The following is a 13609-nucleotide window of genomic DNA, read 5'->3' as shown; positions in this document are numbered from 1 at the left end:
CGTGGAATTGGGGTTAGGGGTGGAGAGAGAGCAGGCAGGGAAGCTGTGGGTCGGGGGGGGGGTTGCAGCTGATTCATCCTAGTTGCAAAGAAGAGACGAGCTTCTGAAGGTGCGCCCTCTCTCTCTCTCTCACACACACACACACACGTGCGTCTGCGTGAACACGTGAAGAGCCCTGTAGTTTGATCAGGCCAACGGCCCATCTAGTCCCGCACCCTGTTAGAATCATAGAATCTTACAGATGGAAGGGAACCCTGAGAGTCATCTAGTCCAACCCCTGCAATGCAGGGATCTCAGTATCATCATCAAAATGTTTATTCGGCTTTACGCCCATCATAAAGCACAACACACAAAACAAATCAAATAAAACAGCGGTCTCGTACAAGCCACAAGTAATATAACACAATTCACAGCTCACAAGGACAAATATTGGCAATTCAAAAGAAAAATTTAAGATTAAGATTAAAAATTTAGGCACTACGCTAAAATCAATATCTGGTGTCATTATCAAAAATTCTTATAACTATCAATAATCAGCTAACATTCCATTCCGTCTCTTGTACGAGAGGACGGCTGTTAGGAATTTAGCAACCTGTAGGGTAATATAAGGATCCACATCTTGAAGAACCCAGACAAACTGGTTTGTCAGCCATAGGCTGGATTATGGAGTTTAGTATACTAGCACGAGCTGAACTGTACATAGGGCAGATAAACATAACATGATGTAGAGATTCAGATGTTTTCATTTCACAAGCACACAGTGAAGGGACTTGGCCCTTAGTGAATCTATGTCTCAGCACGTTTGTTGGAAAAACATTGAACCTAGCTCTAATGAAGGCATATCGGTGAGATGCGGCCATAAGCGATGATAAGTAGGACGGAGCACAGTAGATAGGGGTTATGCCGAGATTTAACGGCGAGCAGGACGATCTCAGTATCGTCTCCCCGCGGTGGCCAAGCCTGCAAGAAGGATTGGAGCCCAAAGGCATCTCTCCCCTCCAGAGGCTCCTGGCAACTGCTATTCAATTAAGTGTAACAATAATTTAACAACAACTTGGGCAGCTCCCCACAGAATATTTTTAAAAAACCAATGAAACATCAAACATTAAAAGTTTCTCCATACAGGCTGCCTTCAGATGTCTTGTAAAAGTCAGATACAGTGGTACCTTGGGTTAAAGATGCTTCAGGTTGAATGTTTTCAGGTTGTGTTACACGGTGACTTGGAAGTAACGGAACGGGTTACTTCCGGGTTTTGCCGCTTGCACATGCGCAGACGCTCAAAATGACGTCATGCGCAGAAGCGGCGAATCACGACCTGTGCAGGTGCGGGTTGCGTTCTGCTCAGGATGCAAACGGGGCTCCAGAACGGATCCCATTTGCATCCAGAGGTACCACTGTAGATGTTTATTTCCTTGACATCTGATGGAAGAGCGTTCTACAGGGAGGGCGCCACTACTGAGAAGGCCCTCTGCCTGGTTCCCTGTCATTGAGTTGATATAGAGCATCTATCCTAAACTGTCAGCTTCTCAAAAAGCAGGATCAGGAAGTTTTTAATGTTTGATGTTGCTGGAAGCCGCACAAAGTGGCTGGGGAATAATTTATTATTATTATTATTACTACTACTACTACTACTACTACTACTACTACTATTATACCACCTGTTCAGTCTGAAAATTTATTTGTACCAGTGCATTTGGAAGCATCAGAATAACTTGAGGTAATATATTCATACAAAACCTTTGCTCCCAATTCATCCTTTGCAATCCTACCGGCAGAATTTGATCTGAGTCCTGGGCATAGGCGCCGACTCTATGGGGCCTGAGGGGGCCCGAGCCCCCTCAAAAATTCGTTTGGGGGGGCTCCGCCCCCCCAATAATCTCGGGCGCCCCTCCAGCAGAGCGCCACCGCCGCCCCTCCCCCAGCCCAAAATGCACAGGGTCGGGCTGCATGCCTCCTGCCCTTCCTCCCGAGCAAAAGCTCCACCCAATTTCCTTCGGAGCTGATTAATAGGCGCAGCACGCTCTCCCCTATTCGCTCACGAGGAGGCGGCGCCACTTTATCTGCATATTCATCAGCTTATTTATTATTCATGAGCTTTCCCGGGCCCCCCCAATATTTTTTATAAGCCCACGCCCCTGGTCCTGGGATAGCTTAGTTGGTAGAGCATGAGACTCTCGGGGTTGTGGGTTCGAGCCCCAGCTTGTCAAAAAGATTCCTGCATTGCAGGGGGTTCAACTAGATGACCCTCTTGGTCCCTTCCAACTCTGTGATTCTATGGCCAATCAACCTCACTTATTTGCAATGAGGGAACCACCACAAATTTTTTTAAAGCAACATTTTATTAGACGTTCCGCAGCCCACCTTTGCATAATAGGAGTTTGCCTTTGTAAAATTGGAGAGCGAAAGGAGAAGGAATCTCAGGGTGGGAACATGATCACACGTATACCTGCGCCAAATATGAAATCCAGCATGTGGCCTGCTTGATGTGTGGGGCCCGAAACAAACTGGGAGAGTGTCGCCATGGAAGATACCAGGTCCAGAGCCTGTGAGGAGGGAGTGGCATCAGCATGGATGTTGAAGTCCCCCAATACCAATACGTTAGGGAACTCCAAGGCCCAGCCGGCCACTGCCTCCAGTAGGCCTAACAGGGTGGTGAGGCGTTCACAGAGTAAAGGAAGGATTGAACTCTGATTAATAAGAATACACACAGAGGCTTGAACCAGCAAGACTCTGGGAAGGGTGCGTATAATAATCTCTCTCTCTTTCTGTGTCTCCAGCCCCCGGCCCAGGTCATTTTATTCACAAAAGAACTTTTTACAGAGTGTTCGTAAGAACCAATCAGATTTCTTCTGAGCATTTCAACAAACCCAAGTGGGGAAAAGTTAAACTACCAAAACTTAATTAAGCATGGGGTAAACAAAGAACAGAACTACAAAGGAGAGCATTTGGCACCACCAGAGGTGATAAACAAGCAATATACGTGATAAGGAGGATGGCCAGGAGGACAGCGATCGTTATCACCTTCATGTGAGATCTGTTTCATGGCCCTAAGATTAACATCCTAAGATTAACATATTAGAAAGCTACTTCAAAGAAGCTTGCCCACTATCTTTGATGACCCAGAAAGCCCGCCTGGCTGTGTGACTTGTGAAGAAAGAGAAATGGAACAGGAATGCAGAGGTGCGGATTGATCAAGAATCATATCAAAATAGTTTAAACCCAGTCAACGCAATGCTTTCATTGCTGACCCAGATGGCTTACTCTATATTTGTTATAATTCCTCATAGCAATCCCACCTGATCACTACAGGGTGGCTGCTGGTGCACTAGGTGGCTGGTACGCCAGCCAGACAGCCAAGCTCTCCTCGGAACCCCATTAGGCCAACACATTCAGTGCTGGGGATTGATGGCGATGGCAGGGCCCTGAAAGAACAATCTTCCCAGATTAATAATGCAACCCCTCCGGCCCACAGTCCGTGACTGGTGGAGGACAGAGAAACCCGGGGGTGCCATCTCTCGTAAGGTAACTGTTTCTCCTTCACACACCCAGGTCTCCGTCACACAAGCCAGGTCGGCCCCCTGCGAGGTAAAGAAATCTCGCAAGGTGGCAGATTTGTTGCCTATAGACCTGGCATTGCACAGCACCAGTGACGGAGGTGAGTAATCCTTGCTCACCCTACCCTCGTCCCTCGGGATGGGGCGCAGATTGGAAGGGGTACGAGCGTATCCTTATCTCAATCCCCTTTGCCTATAAAATCTGCCCCCACTGCCATACCTCCCTCGCCCCTCCACGGTAGCAATCCCAAGCCTCATACTAGCCTCCATTGATGGCATTGATGTTGTTCTTTCCCAGCCTAGTTATTCTGCTTATAATATCAACAACTCGATAAACTCTTAATTAGTCGAGTAGGACAAACCAGCTAACCATCAGCTACCTCTCTGATTATATGAAAACTATTATATTATTTGTCAACCTATTATTATAATCTTAGACTAACCAATTAATTAAACTGGAGAATAAACCACAAAACATTCCACAGCTAAACAGAACTACCATATAACATACATTCAGGGAAGAAAAACCACCTAAATAGCAGGAAAACAACAATCAAGCATCTAACAGTAGACAAGCAGAACTTAAATATAATCATAAAACAATGGACTATAAAGAACTGAAACAGATGGCAAAGGAAGGGGGGAGGGGGAAAGAAAAGAAAAAATGGTTCTTGTAGCAGACAAGGTTCTTGTAGCATCATGTGCCAGCTCGAGTCTACTCAAATGATCTCCGAATCTGCCAACCTGGACAACCAGGCGACATCGGGGGATGGGCAAAGGAAGGAGGGGCAGGCTCGGTAAATGCCCTGTTCAATGTTGATGCCGTGCCCGATAGTCTCAGGGAACCCTCCCTTGCTGTTGCACTAGCACTTGTGGTGGCAGAGAAAGTGTTCCTCTTAGCATCAGGAGTCCTCAGGTTTCCCCCCACAGCTGGTGTTCTCATGGCCACGGGGTGATACCTCCAGGGGGGAGCCTCCATTACATCATCCTTCTCCGTGCCAGGGCGGGAACTGCCAGGGTTGCTGCCTCCAGGACCGACCGTCCCCCAGCTGCCACCTGGGTAGGTTCGATCGCGGGTGTCACGAGACCTGAGAGGTTCAGAATTGGCCTCATCCTAAACTCCACCTGCCACCTGAAGAACGGATGTTGACTCACCCCCAGGTGGAAGGCCCTCACCACAAAGGCCCCTGAGAGCCTTGGCCTCACGTAAGTTCTGTTGGTTACCACCTCTGCTATGGCCAGCTGCCAGCCCTGTGGCTTAAGAATCTCTGGTGTCTTGAGAGTGGAACCCCCCTCTCCAACTTCCCTAGGTGCCTTTCAGTTGAGTCATCTGCAGAGTAATATATCTTGACCCAGGCTCCATGCCGAGCATTTAATCAGTTTGTTTCAGTTTAGGAGTACTGCTGGCATGCAGGCAGTTGGATTCACAACTGGGAAGATAGAGGCAAGGCGTACAGCACAGTTGGATTCACAAGCTTAAGAGGGTAGAGGCAAGCCCAAATGGAACACTCTTGTAACATAGCGTCTTTGGTAGCAATAACTGTTCTCCACCTCCCTTAGTTCATATAAAACACAGAATCAAAGCCTGAGTCAGAGTCAGTTCGGAAAAAAGTTCAGAAGATTAATTAAAATTGTTTAGAGTTACGAGTCCGTGAAATAGGCTGGGTGGTGACTGTTAAGCTGTTTGACTTCATGAGATCTGATTTACTGCGCCAATGTCACAAGTTTTCTGATGTAAGATCCCAGGTTGCCAAACACATAAAACATACCCTACTTTTGATAAGAACAGGGTTTCAAAGTTTAAAAAGTGAAAAAGGAGTAGGAGTCCCCAATATATAATTGAGGAGAGCTCTAACAAGCGCATCTTACCTCAGCGCTATCTTCTCCTCTTTACCTTATAACAGGCACTGTATGGAGCAGAAATCTCAGTATGGTGCCTATCTTATTCTGAGATGTGGGCTGAAGAAGTACTAAATACCAGTTTGGGGGCAGCCTGGGCCTATTCATATTTATTTAGGAGTCCCTATATTTTAATGGATTTACACGCATTAGTAACTGTGCATAAGAGTAGAGCATTACCTGTGTTAAGTTGGAAAAGACTTGTTTGTTTATGATCTGGGGTTCAGGGGTGTCAATGCAGTACCGGATTCCCTGCTTATGGAATCGTCCACATGCAGACAGATCTAAAGACAGACACTAGCTGTTATAAATAAAGCCTGATTGGATTTATTCTGATGACTTTTGTAGAGAATACAGAAAAAAAGCAATGAACTAGCTGAAAAACTAATTTTAAGGAAGTCAATCTGTTTCAGGTCGCCTCATCCACCCCTCCCAGACATGCTTCCCTTGTCTCTTTCTCGACAGAGGTCATCATACAGGGCGACCAAAGCAGTTTCTGCGCCAAAACCAGCCCTAAACCCCAATAGAAATGGATCCAGAAAATCAGCTTCTTCCAAAAGCACCTAGAAAAATGACCTTTTAGTAATGAAGTCATACTCTCGCCAGCGGCGCAGGAAGGGGGTGCGGGTCTCCTCAGGTGTCATCACTGGGGGAGGGGTGACAAAATGCCAAAAATATGTGTTTTTAAAATAAAATTTAAAAATTTGGGCTCACAACGTTTTTTGAAAAAGTAATATTATTTAAAATGAGTTTAATAACTTTGTCTGACAATTAATTAACCTCAACAAGTCATTGAAACCTTTTAGATCAGTCAACAAACGCAACGAAACGCGGCTGAACTCGACATAGTGGAGAACCTATGAATAAGGAAGGGGAGTGGGTGTTTCTTTCCACCGAAAGCAAAAGGAATTGATTTTGATGATGTGATTCAAAATTTGCAGAGAACAAATTTAGGGGGAAAAGGTTTTAAGTGCTTATGCTCACAATGTTAAGTAAACCAGAAAATCTTTAAATCATAACTTTACATCTTACCATTAAACATGTTTTTGTTTTCAAAATGTATTTGGTGACTATTATTGTCATCATTCTTAAGTCAACCTATATTACTAAACACAAATAGAAAAAGAAAAGAAGATGTAATTTTAAAATCATAATATCTTTCATAAATAAATGGCTTCCCATCTCTTCCATTTTGTACTAATAAACTTGTTGCCTATATTGTCTATTGTCTTTTTATTAACAGTATTGTCTTTTCTATCGATTTTCCTTTTATATTCAGTGTCTACAGAAATTACTCAAAGGCTGTTACCGTTTTCAGATTGCAACAATTACTTTTTAAATATTCCTTAAAACAATTCCAATTTGAGATAAACTCCTGTTTGGATTTATCTTTAATTCTTTCTGATAAATAGTCTAGCTCCACATGTTCTGTCAGTTTTAGTGTCCAGCCCGATCTAGTAGGTATATATTCACTTTTCTAATGTGTAGCTATTATAACCCTTGCAGCTGTGGTGGCATACAAAAAGATTTTCCTTGTTTTTTTAGGGATATCCAGACCGGTAATGCCCAATAAGAATGATTCCGGTTTTTTCAGAATATATACTTTTTTAAAAAATTTAAGTTCGAGAGAGATGTCATTCCAAAATTGTTTAATCCCTTTGCATGTCCACGACATATGTAATGTAGTCCCACCAGGTTCTCCGCATCTCCAACAATTCTTAGAGAGGTTTCTATACATCTTAGCAAGTTTAGAGGATGTCAAGTGCCAGCGATAGAAAACTTTTTGGAGGTTTTCCCTTATAGTGCAACCCTTATAGTAAGCTTCCAATTAACCCTCTGTAGGAGTGCAAATATCCAGAGTGTGGGGTCAGGTGGGATTACTATGAGGAATTATAAAATATGCATCAAGCCATTGTGTCCACGATGAATGCATTGTGTTGACTGGGTTTGATTCATTGACAATAATTTCTGATCAAATCCCACAACCCTCTGCATCTCTGGCCATTTCCTCTACTGCCCATCTCTCTTGCTTGACAAGTCACGTACACAGCCCAGTTGCTTAGACAGGCAGGCTTCTGGGTCATCAAAGACAGAGGGCAAGTTTCTTTGATGTAGGATGTTAATCTTAGGGCCAGGAAACAGATCTCACATGAAGGTGAAAGTGATCGTTGTCGTCCTGGCCGTCCTTCTTATCATATGTATTGATTGTTTATCACCTCCGGGGGTTGCCAAATGTCCTCCTTTGTAGTTCTGTTAAATTAGTTTTGGTAGTTTAACTTGTCCCCACTTGGGTTTGTTGAAATGCTCAGAAGAAATCTGATTGGTTCTTACGAACACGGTGACAAAAGTTCTTTTGTGAATAAAACGACCTGGGGCCAAGGGGGCTGGAGACACAGAGAGACAGAGATTATTATATGCACCCTTCCCAGAGTCTTGCTGGTTCAAGCCTCTGTGTGTATTCTTATTAATCAGAGTTCAATCCTTTAGTTTGTGAATGCCTCAACCCTCCAAAAGTTTTCCCACTGGGACATCTCTGTATTATGGCCAAGATCTTGAGCCCATCTAATCATAGATTAGGCCAATTCATGGAGGAGGCTATAGGTATGTTTGCACTATTGTGGGTTGTATGCTGCTGAATACTACTTGCTAGGACTCACAAATAGGAAGACTTTTCTTGCACCTAAGTACTGTTTGCTGGCATCTCAAGAGGCCTCTGCTTGGTCACTGTGAGAACAGGATGCTGGATGAAGTGGGCCAATGATCTGATCCAGGAAATGACAAAGACGGTCATTTATTTCTATAAAACTTTTAAGAACTGTACCATATGCTGCAAACATTTCTTTGAGCTCGGAAATTCAAATGGCCCCCAACCAAAAATGCTAAGTCCTGCATGGCCTGCATCTGGAAGATGATACCATGTCACTGGCACACCGTGGTCCTCTAGCCGCTTCTTGTACAACAGCCCATCATCCCGGAGAACATCATATTCACAGGTTAGAAGGAAAGTCTCTGGGAGCTGGCGGATTATGTCATCCTCTGCTAGAAGGGGGGCAAACATTGCCTCAAGACCTCTTTTATGTTGTTCATAAAGTTCTTCTGAAAATGGAGCAGGAGCATTAGGGACATAGCCCCTGGCCTTAAATTCTTCTGGAATGTTATCAGCACTGATCCATTTTCGGTATTTCTCCCTCAAATCAGGAGGGATGTGGGCACCTTTTATAAATGGGTCCACATTGTTCTCCTTCCCAGTCATATATGTTGAACCAAATTTAACAACTCGTTTCCTGAACAAGGGAGGAACTGATTGGTTTTGCTGATAGGATGGCAAATCAAAGTCCACTGCTTGTAGAAATGGGTAGATCAGGATCTGAGCTCGCAGTCTTGGGAGGTCCTCTCTGGTCACCAGTTCTTGACAAATAGCTGCAGCATATGTGCCTCCACTACTGTCCCCAGCAATGGCAATGCAGTTGGGGTCCACTCCGTATTCCTCTGCATTCTTCAGAAAGTGTATTGTAGCAGTTAAACAGTCCAGCACAGGGACCGGATAGAGATGCTCAGGAGCTAAACGAAATCTAAAAAGAAAACAAGATATCGCCCACACTCAACATCATACACTTCACAGAAAAGGACCGTTTGACTGCATTACATACTGCAAGTGTTGGGAATCTTTTTCACCCCTAGGGCCACATTCCTTTCTGTGCAACCCTATGGGGGCCTGAGACAAAAATAAAAAGCAAATGCAAACTTTCCCTTTGGAAATCTACACTTGTTCCTACACATAGCCACACACCATTCTCTCCCCTCCAGCTGCTTCCTTCTTGTTTTCCCCTGTCCATATCTGGATCTACACTGACTTTTTAAGTGTTCTTAGAAAGATATTTTAATGTCATTCTAAAATGTAAAGGCATTTGGTTTCTCCTTCGCATCCTTTTCTACAGCATATACCAAATTATTTGACAGGAATGACTCTGCACTGCCCCCTGGTGTCATGTTTCAATGGCACATTGCTTAAGTTCTTCAACTGGATATCCTAACCCGTTTAAAACTCATTTTGAGTGTTAAAAACCACAACTGTAAATGAGTCCATTAGCAGGTTCCTGTAGCACTGTCCAGCATCCTGTGCATCAGTGAAGTTATAATCCCACTACTTGGTATCTACCTGTCCTCCATCCACAGCTCACCTGAGCAGGTTGGCAAGACTCCTAGCAATTGCTAATAGCAATGGATACTAGTCACAAGGATGTTGTGCCACTATGAGAGGCAGTAATGCTTCTGAATACCAGTTGCTGGAAACTGGACCTGGGGAGAGAGCTCTTCTGCTCAGGTCCTTCTTGTGCGTTTCCCATTTGGGCATCTGGTTTGCCACTGTGAGAACATGATGCTGGACTAGATGAGTCCCCTTTGGCCTGATCCAGTAGATTTCTTACTATGTTCAAAGTCAAAGGGATTTGAGCTAGAAATCTAAATACAAAAATGAACACCCATTCTAAATGTTGGCAAAATCACTATGTTTACAACTTTATAAAGCTGGAAAGCATTTCACCCACTGAACTTGAGTCCCAACAAGACAGAAGTACTGTTTCTGGGGGACGGGCTGGGTGGGTGTGGGGGACTCCCTGGTCCTGAGTGGGGCAACTGTGCCCCAAAGGACCAGGTGGGCAGCCTGGGAGTCATTCTGGACTAACAGGTGTCCATGGGGGCACAGGTCAGGTCTGTGTCCAGGGAAGCTGTCTACCAGCTCCATCTAGTAGGCTGGCTGCACATTGTCTCACCAGGGTGGTACATGCTCTGGTCATCTCTGGCTTTGACTATTGCAATGTGCTGGATGTGGGGCTACTTTTGAAGGTGACTTGGAAAGTGCAACTAATCCAAAATGTAGCAGCTAGACTGGTGAATGGGAGAAGCAGCCAGGACCACATAACACTAGTCCTAAGAAAACTACATTGGCTCCAATGCCATAGTGAGCTCCATGGGGCATGCAGGTTGCACTTTTTCGGGAAGTGCTGGGCCTGGGGGTGCCCAAGGTGGCGCATCCCTCCTGGGCACCCACCAGCTGAGGGGGACATAGTGGGAGTGTGCTGCCCCCATGCTGCTTTTTTGGGCAGCACTGGGCCTGCTGGGCGCCCAAAACGTGTCCCTTCCAGGGGCCCTCCTTGTGTGGCCAACACATCCCCATTGTTTCTTTCTCAGCCACCAGAGGGTGACTGGGGGGATGCAGCAGCTCTGGTGTCCTGTGGGCCAAGCCCCTGGCCGCACTGACTTTCCTAGAGGTGCGCTGGGCTCTTGGGGCGCTGGTGTACCACCCCCAAAGGTAAGTGCTTCCTGTGGCAAGTCACCCCGTACACTTCTGCCTAGCTACTCCACTGATTGGCTCCCAATACGTTTCTGTGCACAATTCAAAATGTTGGTGCTGACCTTTAAATCCGTAAACGACTTGGGCCCGGTATACCTGAAGGAGTGTCTCCACCCCCATTGTCCAACCCAGACTCTGAGATCCATCTCCAATGGACTTCTAGTGGTTCCCTCATTGCCAGAGGTGAGGTTACAGGGAACCAGGCAGAGGACCTTTTCCATAATCGTACCCACCCTGTAGAATGCCCTCCCAGCAGATGTCAAGGAGATAAGTACCTATGTAAATTTTAAAATACATATGAAGACACCCCTGATCAGGGAAGTTTTTAGTCTTTGATTATTTATTGTGTTTTTACTATTTTTTGTCAGGAGCCGACCTGAGTTGCTGGGGCTTGCCAGATGCGTACCATATAAATTATTATTATATATATATATAATTAATATTCCCTAGGAAAGGTTAGAAACTGAGAGGCATTCCATGTTCTTTCTGATACAATGAGAGTGAAGCCACTTACCCAACAGTCATAACCACGGAATCACTTCGGTGTGCAATGAAACGGCAGACCTTTTCATAGACCTCTGGAAGAAAGCACAAGCCCCACAACCCCTTCATTACAATTTTTCCTGGTCAAGAACACTGATATCATTGTGAGTTGAATCCAATGTTAGTTCTATTGAAAGTAAAACTGTTGAAATATAGAGATAGATGGATATATCTGCTTATTTATTTATATGTCATAAATTGGATGCGCTTCTTGACTGTAGAAAACAACAATTTTTAATGAATTTCCTCTGGGAAAAACTCAGTTGCATTGAACTCTTTGTAAATGGGGCATCGCTAGCTAAAAACCATTCTGTGAGTTTTACCCTCTCCTGGTCTGTAACAGAGATCAAGCAGTTTCAATGGATAAAAAACAAAAACAAACTTCCACCCGCATTTCTTGGCTTCTTTCCAGTTATTTCTGATCACTTCTGGAAGCACTTACAAAAAAGTCCTTTCGGGCTTGAAGCAGAAACACCTTCTTTGACATTTTAAGGATTTTTCATTGACTGTGATACTAGGAATTAATACAGAACTGGTCACCTTTGTAACAAGAGGTCTCCGCCTGTTTTCTGACCACACAATCCAATCCTACACAAAACTTAAGCTGCCTACAGGAGCAGTACAAACCACTTCCACATCTCACATAGCAAGCATTTCAAGACCTTTACATTAAAGTACCCACTCAAATTATCCTTTTCAAAAACATTCCAGAGAGCTTACGGATGCTTCCAATGAGTCCAGCGCCTCCATGAAGATAGATGATTCCTCTCCTGTTCCCAGCAGCTGGTGTCTTGGGCCAGTACACCCTCACAGGCACCCCATCAAAAACCAGGTCCTTACTGATCAACTTTGAGTCCTTCCTTGTTGGTATGGCATCGTACATAACCCTGAGGAAGACATGCTTACGGCAAATGCCCAGTTTTTCCAGAAACGCTCCCTGTTGAAACCAAAACATTCAGCATTTATGATCAGTCTTAGATAATTTTGCATTTTTAAAAAGTGCATACATGCACTGCCTATGGAACAAACCCCTCACTTGTGAGGCACCTACACTGTATATCCTTTCACTCACCACTCTCCACTTAGAGATTGGGATGTTGTGAAGGTATCTATCTATAGATCTAGATATAGGTACACATATATACACATATATACACATAAGAACGTAAAAAGAGTCTGTTGGACCTGGCCAATGGCACATCTAGTCCAGGAGCCTGTTCCCAGTTCCTGTGGGAAACCTTCAAGCAAGATCTGAACACAGGAGCCCTTTCCCCTTTCCATATCTGGTGTTCAGAAGCATTGCTGCCTCCAGCTCTAGAGGCAGAGCAAAGGCATAGAGGCTAGTAGCAACCCATAGCCTTCTCCTTCGTGAATTTACCGTACCTTTGGAGAAGTATTCAATTTGGCAGCCATCACTGCCCCTTGTGGGAGTGACTTCCATAATTTGAATATGTTCGGTGTGAAGAAGTACTTTCTTCCATCTGTCCTGAATTTTCCAAGACTGAGCTTCATTTGATTGTCCACAAGTTCGTGAGAGAGGGAGAAAAACTTTCTCTATCCACTTTCTCCATGTTATGCTAAATTTTATAAACTTCTATCATGTCGCCTATTACTCGCCATTTCTCTAAACTAAAATATTTGAAAGGTGACAGCCCTTCTAGTAGAGGGGCCACCTCATTCCTGTGACATATATAAAATAAACTTACCAGTGCAAATCCATATCCCACTACGAAATCAACAAATATTAAATTTGCACGACCGCTTATTCCTTGAGGCAGGTAGGGCCTGGTAAGACGATAATAAACTCCCCATGCAAGCAGCATGAAGTGAATGAAAATGGTCATATATAATATCAGCATCCACAGGGTTCCACCAAATGCCATTTCCCTTCAGCTCAGAAGCACAGAGGTAGAGACTTCGTCTTAGCAATTGCTAAGTGGCTTTTGTACAAGAACAGTCTACAGCATGCAAGAGAACATCCTGTGGCCAACCCACACAGTTGAGAAGAAAATAAACAGTTTACTAATCAGTTCAGAATTTGCAGGCTATCCATAGCCTCTGAATTTTCATATCCTCTGAAGGATAATCAGATGGGCAAGCACCCTTCTCTTAAGTCAGGCTTTGCCTATGCAACACATCTTCATTTTTGTGGTGCGTGCCCTCCCACACAAAATACTTTGGCATCTTTCATATCTCATGATTCAGAGAGCGCACGTTATCAGGGACGGCACATCAATGTCAGCGTTAACCTCCTGCCAAC

General features: G+C 44.5%; 1 protein-coding gene across 1 annotated transcript; it reads right to left on the bottom strand.

Moving 5' to 3' along the window:
* Positions 1–8228: 8228 nt before the first annotated feature.
* LOC310694785 (arylacetamide deacetylase-like 4) lies at positions 8229–13436 on the bottom strand. The gene is made up of 4 exons (XM_083478352.1): positions 13056–13436; positions 12070–12286; positions 11321–11384; positions 8229–9025 (listed from the first exon to the last, which is right to left on the bottom strand). Exons 1-4 carry the CDS (start codon positions 13230–13232, stop codon positions 8251–8253), a joined length of 1233 nt encoding a protein of 410 aa, XP_083334478.1. The 5' UTR covers positions 13233–13436; the 3' UTR covers positions 8229–8250.
* Positions 13437–13609: the final 173 nt, after the last annotated feature.

Source organism: Podarcis liolepis (assembly GCF_965112155.1).
Source record: "Podarcis liolepis genome assembly, chromosome: 15".
Taxonomy (NCBI): Eukaryota; Metazoa; Chordata; class Lepidosauria; order Squamata; family Lacertidae; genus Podarcis; species Podarcis liolepis.
Note: the sequence above shows the minus strand (reverse complement) of the source record. Positions and strands in the feature narration are given on the sequence as shown.